We start from the raw sequence: 15,578 nt of genomic DNA, 5'->3' as shown, positions 1-15,578 counted from the left end.
GGGCTGAACTGTCCAAAAAGGTCTCCTCTATTACTCATGTGAATCTTTTGTGTTTCTTTTTCTTCGTTCGGGTAGCAAACCTTTAAAGGTTAAAGTAGCATCATCTCCTGCATGTTAGTCTGTATTTAAAGCACTGTTTTCCATATCGGAATCACCTTCCCTGTCTTCGTGGCAAATGTTTCAAGGATGTTTTTTTGAGATTACTTTTCTTGAACAATCTTCTTTTTAATTGGATTTCATTATCTTAGATTTTAATTAGTTTGATAAGTGTATGTTAGCATTGATGTTTTCCACCAGTAACCTACAGATATGCACTTTTTTTTAATAAATATGTCAGGTCAGGCAGGTATTGAAAGCTCTGGGTGTGTGATCTATGCGGTGTGTGTCTACATGTGTACATTCTTATGAGCGGTTGTAAGAACTGGGAATTACCACATAATGTACAGTATAAAACAGTAAAAGGACATTTTTCCTGTGTGATACCTTAGGGTGTTTGTCATATTTTCTGTTACTTATTTATTTAATGTTCATTGCATAACATATCACAGAATTAGACACTGTGTTTTTATGTAGAATTGCTGGCAACCACTTCTAATTTGGTAGACTTTTGACAGCTCCGGGGCTTTCGTGAAAACTATAGGTTTCTGCATTTTTGTATCCTGATCATGGACAGTTGGATTGACAGAGGTTTGTTATAACAAAACAGTTATTTTAAGATTAGGTTTATCATTGAAAATTGTATTGTACTTTGTCTGCTCTTTAAACAGCATTATGGCCACCAAAAAAAAAACTTCTTACCTGTACGCTGTTTTGCTTCAGTAGGCAGAAGGTACTCTTCTTCCAAATTTCTTTCAGTTATTTTTCTCCCCCTTACCATGTTCATAGTCATCCAGTTAGAAATAAAGACTAAAAACTCAGAGGTTCTTCAGATTTTCCATAGCAGTGTTCTCTTCATATTTACGATTCTTTGTAATATTTACCCTAGCCTTTAGCCACTGCTTTCATCACTCTGGATCCTTCACTGGAAAACGAAAGCAACTCAAATGTTTACTCTTTGAATTCTTGCAATTGGGAACAATAGAAGTCAATAACATTATGACTAAAAGTTTGCTAATAAGTATTTCCTACTCAAGTAAGGTGGTATTTGACTCTGGTCAAGCCTATTCAATATGAGCAGGCTAGGAGTGGCCTTGGACGGCAACATGCCCAGTGCATTATGGGTGCTGAAGACAGCAACTTTTCTCTTGTCAAGTAGCAAAAAACACAAAAAAACACAGGCAACCAAATTTTATTGAAAGCCCACTTGGCCCAAGTGGTGAATTAGCACTTTAAATGTGAAATTGTGAGTTACTGTGTGTAATATGTGTGTTTTCATGTTTCAGGTGTTGTACAGTGGATCAGCACTGGAGCGGAGCTACACTGCAGGAGGACTGAAGGCCTATGAGCAGTACAGTTTTACTGTGACCGTGTGCAACAGACAGGGCTGTGTGAGCAGTCCACCTGTTTCAGGCCGAACTCTGCCTTCCGGTCAGTACCATCTCTAACATCTACATCCAGTGTAGCTTACGAACAGCCATTGATGTGATGTTTTGAGGTCTATGTTCTGACTCTTTACTGCAGTTCTCATTCACATTCAGATCTTTAACTGATTGGTTAATATTCTCTATCAGCAATGCTACTCCATCCCTGATACAAGAACCAATCCTGTTCTACTTTTACAAAATTCACAGTTAATAATGGAGTACACACACATATTATGCGTGTGCGAGCACTCAACATCCAATTACGTGTGCTAGCTTCGATATATGTTGTCGTCGAAAGGAGAAAAACCTGAATAGGTGTTAATTCTTATGTTAATATTAATGAAGTGCCTTTAATGGAAAGTGTCTGTCATTGCTCATAGTCAGCTTGTTGAATAGGTCTCCCTCAGTGAGGGCTGGGCCAGACCACCTTTAATTGTGTACGTAAACCCAATGGTGCACTGGAGCACATATGGTCTGCCCTGCTCTCAATTGAGAGAGGAAGTCTTTTATCTCAAAGGAATACAAACTAAAGCTATTTTAGATTCACTCTCAGGTTATCTCTATTATTTTCATACTTTAAAATTGATGAATTTTGAATAGTCAAGCAGTCAGAGGAAGGAAGGTTCGTTCTTTACGCAATTTCTGAAAGTGTGTCATCAAGAACACCATTTTATTTTTCTATCAGGCTTTTTGGCTCTCTCTCGCTCGCACGCTCACTCAGTTTTCCTTTTTTATATAGTGGCTGTAGATTTTAGTTTTATTCATATATACATTTTCTTTTTCTTTACTTTTTTATTGAGGAACAAGATTTTGCACGGTAACAAAATTGTAGAAAATACTTTAAAAAAATGTTTTTAAGATGAACTGCATTTGCTCAATTATTAATGGGATATTAACTGAATAGGAAAATTGACAGTTCTTTGCTCCCAATTTGTATTAAGTGTCCTTAACTACTATGTACTAACATTGAAATTAATAATTTGAGACAATGCACTTATTGTGTACATACATGTTTTTACATTGTACTTATCTTTTAAAAATACCTGCATGTAATTACATCTGTAATTAATTTCTGTAATTACATCTATAGTTAAACTGTTGAGCCTTCCCTTACACCTTAACCCACCCTTAAACCTACCCATACCACCAAATCTGTCCCTAACCTTACCTGTATTTCACAGAAGCAGAAAAAGTGTTTTGCTATACAATATGAACACAATAAGTACATTGTACTTATTTTTTGATGTAAGTATAGTAGTTAGGAACACTTAAAGGGATAGTTCACCCAAAAATGAAAATTCTGTCATAATTTACTCACCATCAAGTTGTTCCAAACCTGTATGAGTTTATTTGTTCTGCTGAACACAAAAGAAGATATTTAGAAGAATGCTTGTAACAAAGCAGATAGAGCAACCATTGACTACCATAGTATTTTTACATGTATATGACATTCTATTTTCTTCTTTTTATACCTAAAATGGCTTGAGGGGGAGTAAATCATGGGGTAATTTTCATTTTGGGACCGTTTTTTTAAATTCATAAAAATAGTTACACATGGATTAAACATTGAGCAAAATATGGTGGTTAAAAAGCTCTGTTTTAGACTATATATTTGTAGAACACATGAGACTGGCCAATCTTACCTTGTATATATGGCTCATCTTGTATGTATAGCTTAGCCTTTCCAGATTTGGCCTTTTTTTTTAATTGTACAGGAAGGAAATGTGTACTTCCTGACAACGACCAGCCTCATTTCCCTTTTCAATTCTTTCCCTTTGCTTTATTTTGCCATTTACATGTCGGCTCACGTGAAGGCTTAATGAGTTAAACCAACCCCTCAGACACGATTCTCCACTCGGCTTCTTACTACTTCATTTGCGGACCAAGCCGAGAAATTCATTGTGCGGCAGTAAAAACAATTTACTGTTAATTACAAGGAGAAAAATGTGCCTTAGCGTTCTCCCCGATTGCCATGAATCACCGCACACTCCCGGAGATTTATAAGGAATATGTAAGTAGGATGAATTAGCAGGGTTTAATAACAGAGGCACAAATCATGCAGCCTTCAAGGGCCTTTAATTGATACAGTGGAATGTGATGGGCATGAATCAGTCAGGCTCGCAGCGCCGCTGTAACATATGGTCAGCTCAATATGCTGCAGTCGACAGAGCTGCCGATGTCATCGGCTCTTCCATATGGCGGGAGGTTTTTTACGCTTTGCATCTGTTTATAGAATTATTACTGAAGGTTTTTTTGTTGGCATAGGGCATCGGCAGTTATATTCGTATGCAAATATTTGCTTTGATCTTTGCATTTATATGGACTTGTACATCCGTTTTTATTGTGTGTATGTGTTATTTTTTGGTTTAATTCTGTGTTGCTCTTTTTTCTGTCTTTTTTCATATGAAAGCCCATTTAACGACCACTTAAGCTGAATTTGCCGTGTCTCCAATTCATTAATATTCTGCTCCCACACAAGCTGCTCTTAACGTCCTTAGACACCGCCCGTACATTTGAACAAACAGCATGCTGACTAGCCCAACACAACCTGTTGTCTGGACCACTCAAGACTATGTCTCCCTCAAGCCTTGTTTTCGCCCACTTCTCTGCCAGGATTTAATGTTGATGATTGCAATTTATTTGAGCCTTACCTCCGTTTTATGACTGTCTGTATACACAATGCACATCACTATTACATCAATGCACTATTAGACAGAATTACCATCTGTTCAAACCGAGAAGTCAGCATCTGCTTTCTCAGAGTGGAATGACATCAAATCGCTTTAAATAGCACACCACTGAAATGAACGGCGACACTTAAGTTATTCATAACTTCATAGCAGAATAATTAAACTGTAGATTTATGGTTCTCATAGCTATAGAACACAGTAGTGGAAATATAAACACTCTTTGTTTCCAATCATTTGGACTTCATGAGTCCAATTTGTCTTTTAATTCACATTCTTTAAGGCAATATTTAATTGTTTTTGATTTATCTTTACTAATATGTGCCACAATGTCAGTTTTCATTGAACAGACCGGAAAGATCTCAGCAAGCACAATATTTGATATTTTGTGCCTGGTAGCAGCCATGGTTTTGGTTCTATATAATCAATGAAAATTACATTAATCAACAAGGTAGAATGTGACAAAGATCAAAGAAATTTCTGCATGCATAGCAAGAGAGTAACTATTCAAAATCATTGTACACAATCCATTTAATTGTTGGTTGGCGAGCTGCCATGATTGGTTCAAATGCATAACATACACAATGTATAGCCCTGTCAGATGCAAGATTCATTTGAAGACATTTTCTTTTCTTTTCTTTCTTGTGTACACTCCCAGTCAAAAGTTTGGGCTCTGTAAGGATATTTTTGAAAGAAATCTCTTATGCTCCCAAGGCTACATGTTATTTGATCAAAAATACAGTAAAAGCATTAATATTCTATATCATAATGTATATTAAAATTACATTTATTCCTGTGATGGCAAAGCTGGATTTTCAGCAGCCATTACTCCAGTCTTCAGTGTCACATGATCCTTCAGAAATCATTTTAATCATTATAATATTCTAATCTTTGTTTTTTGGGATTATTTGATGAATAGAAAATTATAGAAAACAGATTTCATTTAAACAAAATCTTTTGTAACATTATAAATGTCTTTACTGTCACTTTTGATCAATTTAATCCATCAATTTCTTATATATACTGTGTGTGTATATATATATATATATATATATATATATATATATATATATATATATATATATATATATATATATATATATATATATATATATATATATATATATATATATATATATATATATATATATATATATATTTTTTTTTTTTTATAATTTTAGATTATATTGCTCAAAACTGTATTTTTTTAAAGCTACTAAATCTGAAGCATCTATGTTCAACCAATACCCATAATCCTTCCAAAAAGCAAGTGTTTAGTCAGCCCCTCCTTTTCTTTTCTTTCTGTGTAAAAGGTCCCATAATTCTCTTTTTAGCGCTCATGCCCTCTCTGATGAGGACATAAGCCTGTAGCATTTTAAAAAGGAAGCATGCTGCCATTATTGATCTTGTTGAAATGTGAACAGCTAATCAAGAGTTGATGGTAATGTTTTATGTATATTACATCCATAAAGACAAGCAGAACAAGTGTTCCCCGCCTGTACACATCGCATTGACTCGAAATACGGAGTGCATATACACCCCCCCCCCCCCCACCCCCACCACATGAGAAGGTTAGGCAATTATGCATAAATCAATACTTTTCCTGTTACAGAAATATGCGTTATAGTTCCACGGAAAAACATCAGGCCGTATAAATACAGCAAACACTCAGGCCAGGCTGTAATTGGTGCTATACAAGTCTATCTTTGACTTAGTCATTAATATGATGAAGACAATATTAACCTTTTTGCTGAGCCATGTCAAAACATTAAACGTGCTGGTTTGAAAAAGGAAACATGAATCGTTTAACCACACTGTAAAAAAAAATTCAGGTCTCCAATTGAACATTTTCTAGTGACCGATCACATCTAAATTTTTCAGTTGGCCAAATTGAATTTCTGTGAATTGATGCAATTTAACTCACAGAAATTCAATTTGGCCAACTTGTGGCTTGTTTTCGTTGTGTTGTGAACTTATGTTTGCTTTTTATATTGCGTTGTGATGTGCACTACTGGGCCACCGTTGCTGGAAGACCTATCAAATTAAAAAAGTAAAAACCCAATAATGAAAATTTTACTTGCTCTAATTCCAAAACTGCATGACTATCTTTTATCAAACAAAAAATATGATTATTATTATTTATTTTTTTAAGAAAAAGAATAGCCTGGACACATATTATGAGCAGTTTTCTGAACAGGATTATTTGATTCATTAAAAAGATCCTACTACAATTCGTTAAAAATTGCTGCTTCTGTCATGAACGACAAAACTCCTTTAGTCTTCTACAGAAGAAAGAGTCATACAGGTTTGGAAAAACATGAGAGTGAGTAAATGAACTGTCCCTTTAATGAATTTCCACCACCTGCAGACTCTTACTGAATAATCTCTTCCCTTGTAGTACTTAAGGGCACGTGAAGCCACGTCAGTCACACTTCATTTTTACCGCCTTATGTTTTAAGGCAAAAACGATAAACGTCCAGCGAGACTTCACACAAATCCTATTAAATCAGCGGGAGGGATTTGAAATGATATCAGAGTTTCAATTATATAGACTCAAGTGCTATTGATTGAGTGTAATTTATGACTTGTGTGCCGTGATGGGCCTTGGAAGACAACACGTCCATTCCCTATGGAGGGTTTTTATTAGCGCTGCTGGTGTGGACGGCCTGACAGGCAGAGTGAGCTAAATGCACAGAGGATGTGTCAGGCCGAGGTAATTTACTTCCTCTCAGCCTACATGAGAGCCCCATTAGATCATTACAGCAGCGTGCATGAAACTGAGCTATGACTATAAATGCACATCTCTTTTTTTTTTTAATTCTCATATCTCTCCATCCTTTCCTCTTTTCTGTTATGATAGCTCCGGCAGGTCTGAGGGCCCCTTCATTAAGGCCGCTGAATGTGACTGCGATGAAGGTTTCCTGGGATGCCCCGGCCGAGCTCAACGGGCCTCCACCTCTGTACCACGTGGAGAGGACAGATGTGTCTTTGTCTGATGCCCAGGGCCAGGTTGTAAAGGGGAGACGCTTCTCAGGGAGCGGCTACTTCAGATTTCCCAGCTCTACTTTGCCTGTCAACACTGACTTCACAGGTACAGGGTCTCATCGATGCTCTGTGTGCCTCAAAATGCACGATTGATTGATGCTATTTCAACAAGTAAATGTGATATGCAGATCACTACATTTTATTCACATAATTTGACATACAGTACATTTTTTCCGGGTGAAACCAGAGAGACAACCCAGATGAAACAATTTTATCCATTGGATGTCATTTATCAGAATTGAGCCAGGTGGTTGGAGGGAAAGTTATAAATAGTAATGAGGATTTGTGAAGTTATGACATACATACAAATGTTATTATATTTAGACCATTTTTATGTTGTTTGGAAAAACATGCAAGGATGACATTTGTTGATGTCATATTGATTGTGGGGAGCAAATACTAATGCTGAAACAACCAACAAACTTGCATTCTGGTTGGTACAAAATAAAGACACATTTGCGGTCAGGTTAGCGGAATTTGCGAGTGAAATTTTATGAACGAAGCACAGCTCACACAGAAGTCACTTTCCAACCAAGCATATTTCTGTTGGTCAATGTGGCAAAACCGCATGACCTACTCAAGCCTGATGCAAATTGTTTTATTCTCACTCGCAACAAGTCATCCTGTCATCACGTTCATGATCAGACATACCACTGTATAATGCACACATATATATATTTAATTTTAAGAAGACGTGATTGAATATGTGGGCATAAACGGCACTGGTTCATTTTTGGGGCATTAGAGTAAATTAAATATGTCCATAAAAACCTGAAAAATGCTCACTCCGGTCTGGATATGAACTGTGATCCGCACTGCGAATGTGAAACTCATTGTGGTGTTCAGGGCAGAAAATGCTCTCACACTCGTTCTGTGTGTACATTTAAAATGCTTCTTACAGACATATTTTGTAGGTGTTGGTAGGTAGCCAAATGCACATGGGGGAATGCAAAGAACACACTCTTATGACCATGTCTCTGAAAGACAACAGCACTGAGTTGAACAGAGCAGATGACAGAGATGAATGAACAAACCTGAAACAACCTTTCGTGGCATTTGAATTCTGAATAATGAAGCCGCTTAATAATGAAACAAGCCACTCTGAAACGCAGAAAACATTGTTTTTGCAAGTCGCACGGGCATTCTTCACTATAAAACGCTTGCGCATATATTTATATAATTAAATAGTAGCATTTGAGATTCGGAAATTGCATTAAGCAACATCATGATTTTTATTTAATGTTTTTATATCGTGCAGGCCTAGAACAAACGCGTGTGTGCAACCCACAATTTGAAAACCCCAGGTCTAAAACTTCATAAACAGTTATTATCATCTAGACTAAATGTATTGTCATTATATTGTTTTTTGTTTGGTTCCAAACAAAGTCAACACAGTTTTTTTCCACTCCTAAAGCGTTTTCGGTGGCACTTTAGTTTAAAGGGATAGTTCACCCAAAAATTTAAATTAGCCCATGATTCAAGTCATCCTAGGTGTATATGACATTCTTCTTTCAGACACATAAAATCTGAGTTATATTAAAAAAGTCCAGGCTAATCCAAGCATCATAATGGCAGTAATCGTTGCTCTGTTTTTGAAGTCCATAAAAAATGCATTTGTCCGTCAAATAAAATGCCCCACGCGACTCTGGGGTGTTAATTAAGGCCTTTTTCGAATCGAAAGTTTCGGCCGACCGCCTTCCGTATTAAATTTATGGAAAAAGTGTTGAAAGTGCCTCTGCCGATCGAAAGACAAACGCGACCAAGTGCGCTCGTAATGACGTCACATACGCATCTTGCATTGCGAGAAGGCACTTTCAACACTTTTCCACGGAAGGCGATCGGCTGGAACTTTACTTGATAAAGTTTTAAATATGGATATTTTTCTTACACAAACGCATCGATTCGCTTTAGAAGGCCTTTATTAACACCCCAGAGCCGCGTGGAGCACGTAATTCAACGGACAGGTGCATTTTTTATGGACTTCAAAAACAGAGCAACAATTACTGCCATTATAATGCTTGGAATAGCCTGGACTTTTTTAATATAACTCAGATTTTATTCGTCTAAAAGAACAATGTCATATACACCTAGGATGACTTGAGGGTGAGTAAATCATGGGCTAATTTTCATTTTTGGGTGAACTATCCCTTTAAGGTCCAATTTTCACTATTAAAGGGATAGTTCACCCAAAAATTTAAATTAGCCCATGATTGAACTATCATGCTTATTAGCATGCATATTACTTGGATATATTCGCTGTTTATTAGTACATATAAAGCACATATTAATGCTTTATTCTGCATGACCATATTCTACTTCCCTTCATCCTACCCAATACCTAAACATAACAACTTCCTTACCAACTATTAATAAACAGTAATTGAGGCAATAGTCTAGTTAATAGTGAGAATTGGACCCTAATCTACAGTGTTTAGAAGGTGTACTGCATTTTCAAATGTTCATGTTGGCCACGGCAACCTCGTTGCTCCGCCCTAAACACTCTTTATTCATCTCTCACTTCTTTCTTCACTCTTCTCCATCCTGATGTATTAATGACTTCCATGATTAGACAAAGGGCAATTATACTTTTGTTTACAAACATAATTGGAGAATTGAGTTCCAAATGAATACAGGTTCCGGTTGATCTACTAATGTAAAAATCCTTCAGCTTGCCATTTGTTTAGATTACTTGCGATTTAATTGCGTTAAAAGCTGGGAAGGCGTTGCTTTAAGTTATCAGATTGGTCAGTGTGTTGTGACAGAAGAGGCAAACATTAGATGACCTCTTTCTTTGAGTGACATGAGGATGAGATTTAGGTGTTATTTTCCTGTGACAAAAAAGGAAAAGCTGTGAATCACAGGTGAGAACGTGGCGGCACATTAAGGCCTTTAGTGAGGTTTATGTAATTTCCTCTTCTCCATTCCCCAGCCTCTCTCTGCTGCATAATCCGCAAAAGAACATGAAACCATGTCATGTCGCGAGCCCTTTTTGTTGGACACATGCTCTAAGATATCTGGAAAATCTGACTTTATTTATATTAAAACGAGGCAATTAGTAGATCCTCCCTAAGAAGTCGGGGACATTAAATTGCCTCCTTAAGGAGCGTGCATATAAATGGGTGACCCTTTGTGACCTTGCAATTTCAGGAAATGAATGGCCATTTCCCCCTTTAACTCTATTAACATTTAGCACTGCAATTTCCAGTTTTTTTCCTTAAATAATGACAAACGGATAAATCTTTATAAATCAAGCCCTGAGTTGAGTTCAGCTCACTCCCTAATTGATCAATGGCTGCAGTCAAAGTGGTGAGCTCGTCCTTGGGCCTGCTGGGATTATAAATGGCCACCAACTAATGAGGGAACCCAAAGAACAAACCAGAACGACAACACCCCTTTTAGACGACTTTTCTTTTTACGCTTTACACCTTTAGTTCATCTGATTTTATTATAACGCAGTATACATGGGGTACTAACCAGCTGAATGTCTGTGTTGTTGGTTTCTGTGATGCACTACCCCAAAACACTTGAAAATAAGCTTTTGTTTTTTATCGAACTTTAAGAAATGGATAAATCGTACCGAAAAGCTCAATGGCTGAAATGAGGCATAATGACAACAACAAAAAGCGATGAACAAATAGCATGCTCAGGGACAAATACTTTGTATATTATTGAAATGTAGCCAAAGCAATAAATTAAGCAAAATCAATGGTCATCTAATCTTGCGCTTGAAATGACTTTGTTAAAGGATGCAAGTCCCGACAAATCAAAGTAAAAATGAGATTAAAAATGCAGTATAGTTGAGGTGAATTGACTTGAGTTTTGAGCGTCATTGAAATATTACAGCGGTCTTGTCCTTTTTTTCTTTGTACTTTAAAGTCTAAACATTTCACTTGTGTTGTAATTCATTATATTTTAGGCTCATCTTACTTGCTCTGTGTCTATAGTATTCATCTATTTTGTTTTATTTATATATGTCTGTCTGTTTTTGTATCTGCATGGAGTGGCAGTGAAAATAATTTACAATTTACCAAAATGGGAAGCAGTAATACATGAGAATGAAGCAATTTTCAAAGACTACATGCTATTGTAGCACAAAATGTTAAATTATACAAATTATTTCCCTTAATTAATTTGATTGATTGTCAAACGGCCTCAGTCAGTGGAAAGTAGAGGGAAACTTTGTACAGACATCATTAGTTTTTCCCCATTTAAAGATTAATCATGAAAAGCTCTGGCTCTTTAATTCTGTAATTTGTATATTTAATGGGGTGCTGCAGAATCTATGACAGTAATTAGCATTCCCTGAAAACTCATTAATACGCAACAACTTGATTAATGCCGCAATAATACTAACATGACTGAAGTTATTCAGGTTATGTACTAAGCAGATTAAATCCAAATAGCCCTGTTTGTTTTACTTATAGCTGATATGATGTGTTTTGGCAGAGAAAAATATTTTGGGTTGGACGTGTTTGCCATCAATTCCCATTATCCATAATATTCCCTTGCTTTATATTTTTCAAAATGATTGAACAATTTTTGCATTAAACATGTAGAATTAGGGATAATGTGTGACTGTATATGAAATATATAGTGTGTGTATGAAATATGTGTGTGTGTGTGTGTGTGTGTGTGTGTACACAAACATACACACACACACACACACACACACACACACACACACACACACACACACACTCTCTCTCTCTCTCTCTCTCTCTCTCTCTCTCTCTCTCTCTCTCTCGTTGTGTTTTCATGTTTTATGGGGACTTTCCATAGACATAATGATTTTTATACTGCACACACTGTATATTCTATCCCCTAACCCTAAACCTACACATCACAGAAAACTTTCTGCATTTTTACATGTTCCAAAAACATATATTTTTATGAGTTATAAGCTGTTTTCCTCATGGGGGCCAAAACATGTCCCCACAAGGACAAATATTTCAGATATTGCCATATTTGTGGGGACATTTTGTCCCCATAATATAGGGTTTACCAGCACACACACACACACACACACACACACACACACACACACACACACACACACACACACACACACACACACACACACACACACACACACACACACACATATATCATTTATTATTATTTCTTTTAGTCTCTGTCCATATTTGGTGGGCGCATTACCCTGAGCACTGTGTCCTAAAGTGCTGATGCAGTCCTCGTGTAAAAGTGCTTCACATCTTTTCCATGTCTTAGCGCTAGTCTTGAGACCCACAGAGGTGAATCTCATTCCTCATCAGCCCGCTCAGACCAGCCCTGTGCCTGAGAGACCTCTGACCACAGCTTTTCTGGACAGGCCTGTCAGTGCGTACAGCGCCACGCTTCTCCACTGGGATCTCAAATCCCACAGATGTCCCTTTAGCCTCCACGTTCCCTCTCCTGTAATGGACCAGACGTTCTGATGGATGTGAAGCACTTGTCAAAAAATAGCTGATCACCCCAGAGAGATCTGCTCTGCTGAACCTACAACTTCTGATCCAGGTTCTCCCCCACCATCCTCCACAGGGCCGAGACTGTCTGGTCAACCTGAGAAAAGAGCTCTGTGTTCTTTACAGAAAACCCTCTTAAGGGCTGTATTGAGGTGTTCTCTCCCCACCCCATGGAAGAAAACACATATTAAGCACATGTGGGATCATGTTAAATTGATGTTATGTGTGCTTCTTAATAATTTTGTGGACATTGTGATACTGTTTCCTCAGGATTCTTTGATGAATACAAAGCTCAAAAGAACTAAAAATATTTTTGTATATTCTAAATTTGTATACGTTGTTTATAATAGAATATGTACTAGTTTTATCAGGGCAGTAGCTGTCTTGTGCAATCCAACATATAGAGTCAGTCCTGTAGGGTTGGTATTCAGATGGTATAATCCCTGTATCAGTTGTATAGATCTGAAGCCTGAAGAAACATCTTGCTGCTCTACATGAGGTCAACCAGACTTACAACCTCTTCAATCCACTTGAGATTCTAAGAAAGATTAAATGGAATCTTTTTAATCTAAGCAGTCTGTATTTGAGTGGGTTTGTACTCAACATATTAATGAACTTATGTTGAAGAAGGACACCACTTCAAAGGTATTTTTTTTTTTTTTGTTGGTCTGATTGGTATCTTTGGTCTGATTTCCAGGTCAGATGATGGAAGGTTTTACTAAGATCAGTTCTGAGGGGATTGTTTTTAAAGCAGTTCTGTTAGGATAAAGCCTTAAGAGGTTAGCTCTGCTCAGGCATTGTGGGACGGTTCAGGCATTGCTCAGTGTTTTGATCTCACAGGCATCACACACTCATACACTTCTCACAATTCTGGGCCTTATCCTGTCATTTGCTCTTACATTCTTATGAATGCAATTTTTGTTGTGTTCATGCATTCTGACATGCTTTCACACTGCTTTATAATGCTTTCTGTGCAGTAAGCCGTTTATTGATATGGAACATACATTGTCTCTCCCCAGGCCTGCAGCTGAGTTTCCGGACACGCGTCGAGGAGGGGCTTATGCTGTTTGCGGTTTCCCCTGGAGAACAGGAGGAGTATGTCGCTCTGCAAATACACAACGGCCGTCCATACTTCCTCTTTGACCCTCAGGTACATCATGGTCATGGACTGCTTTGTGTTTGTTTAAGCTATAAAAAGCCTTTAAACCTTCAAATAGACCAGCGGATATATCGGAACCATATTGATTATCAGCTGATATTAGTGATTTCATTTCACAATTAGGTGATATTGAATATTTTTTACTTTTATAAGAAATTTGCTATCAGTCTTTAAAGACACAAATAACTTAATAACACTGTTAAATGTAATCTTTAGCAAATACCAAAATGGGCATCCATTTTTACATACTGTATATTGTAATGTGATTCCTAAATTCAATTGTAGCACTTAAAATGACTGATTTGAGTGTTTTATGTTGAATTCATTCAAGAAATTTTAATATCGACCGTTTATTTATCCGTATTAACATGAAAATAATTATTATCGTATCGTATTAAGAATTTTAATATCTACATTTTGATGGATCAAGTTCTTCTCTGCTTAAAACTTCAGCTAAAAGAGGGTTCGAGACCAATTAACTTGTTACCCGCAGACATTGGATGGGAATAGCAATAGCATGCTAATTATGCACACTGCAGCACTAGCATGTAGGGTTGAGTCTATTGCTCTGATGATGAAAGCAATCATGAAAGATGATTTCACATTAGTGTCCAGGAGACCACCGAGAAACTCACCCCACCAATAAGCGCCATTGCCGAATATTGCCGGTTTTGCATTCGTAAACACATTTTGTCGGGGTAGTTTGATAATTATAACTAAAAGTGGTGTCATGCCCAATTAATGTCCCCTGATAGCATGCCCATTAGTTCCCCCATTAACGAATTCAACAATTCTAATGGGATTAGCACCATGGGATGCTAATTGAGCGTGACACAGGGAACTGGTATGCTTCCCCACACACTCTTTCTAATGATGAAATTAATGAGCATTTTATGAAACACTGTCTCATGAAAGCGTATTTAGTTCCTGTAAAGGCTGTCACAAATGATGCTGTTTTTTTCCAAATGTCTCCTTATCGCAGTCTCTCAGAGATAAGCCAGTGATGAGTGGTTTCCAGGCATACAGTGAGGAGAGAAGGTCTCTCCAAGGCCCATGGGCATGATTAGTTGCATTAGTACCATGGACAGCGCCCATTTCATCTTAAACAAACTCAAGGGCTATTAAGCAAGAGTATGCTGCTCACTATGTTAATGACACACACTACATCACCAAAACCTATAGCAGCTTCTATAGGAATCTTGTGAAACAGATCTTTAATGAACTGTTTGGAGTGTTAGTGCGTAAATTCTTTTAACCATACTCACTGATTTCCATTGACCATTAGTTTTTATAGGTAAAAGAAGGATTTTCAGTTATAGACTAAATTTCTGTTTCTTAATTGTTTATATTCTATGAAGTCTATGAATTTGATCATTTTAAAAGTTCCCAACCAGGTGGCCCACTTAGGGGGGTCTCCGTGTACTTCAAAGGGGGCCACTGAATGATAACATTACAATTATTTAACCATGTGGAAAAATTGAATATTAAAAATAAAATGTCGGATCTTGGATTTCTTGGATTTTGGATCTTGGAATCTTGGATTTTCTGGAATTACAAAATGAATCATGGCTAATGAATTTAATTTAATATATGAACAAACTAGTTTCTGTTAATAAAACAATTTTGAAAACAAGAAGCATTGGCATAATAATAGCAGAAACACCAGAGGAAATATCATAGCAAAATGGTGTCAAAAAGGTTG

General features: G+C 37.0%; 1 protein-coding gene across 1 annotated transcript in view; it reads left to right on the top strand.

The window, feature by feature from the left end:
- The window catches only part of ush2a (Usher syndrome 2A (autosomal recessive, mild)), a gene marked incomplete at its 5' end in the record, with an annotated part of 251,879 nt that overhangs the window by 65,536 nt on the left and 170,765 nt on the right, over window positions 1–15,578 (top strand). The window contains 3 exons of the mRNA XM_079833659.1: window positions 1,383–1,527; window positions 7,071–7,301; window positions 13,737–13,867. Coding sequence (XP_079689785.1) covers window positions 1,383–1,527; window positions 7,071–7,301; window positions 13,737–13,867 — 507 coding nt within the window. The remainder of the gene's footprint in view (window positions 1–1,382; window positions 1,528–7,070; window positions 7,302–13,736; window positions 13,868–15,578) is intronic.

This window comes from Gobio gobio, assembly GCF_949357685.1.
Source record: "Gobio gobio genome assembly, chromosome: 13".
In the NCBI taxonomy this organism is placed as follows: Eukaryota; Metazoa; Chordata; class Actinopteri; order Cypriniformes; family Gobionidae; genus Gobio; species Gobio gobio.
This window is presented reverse-complemented; position numbering and strand designations above follow the sequence as displayed.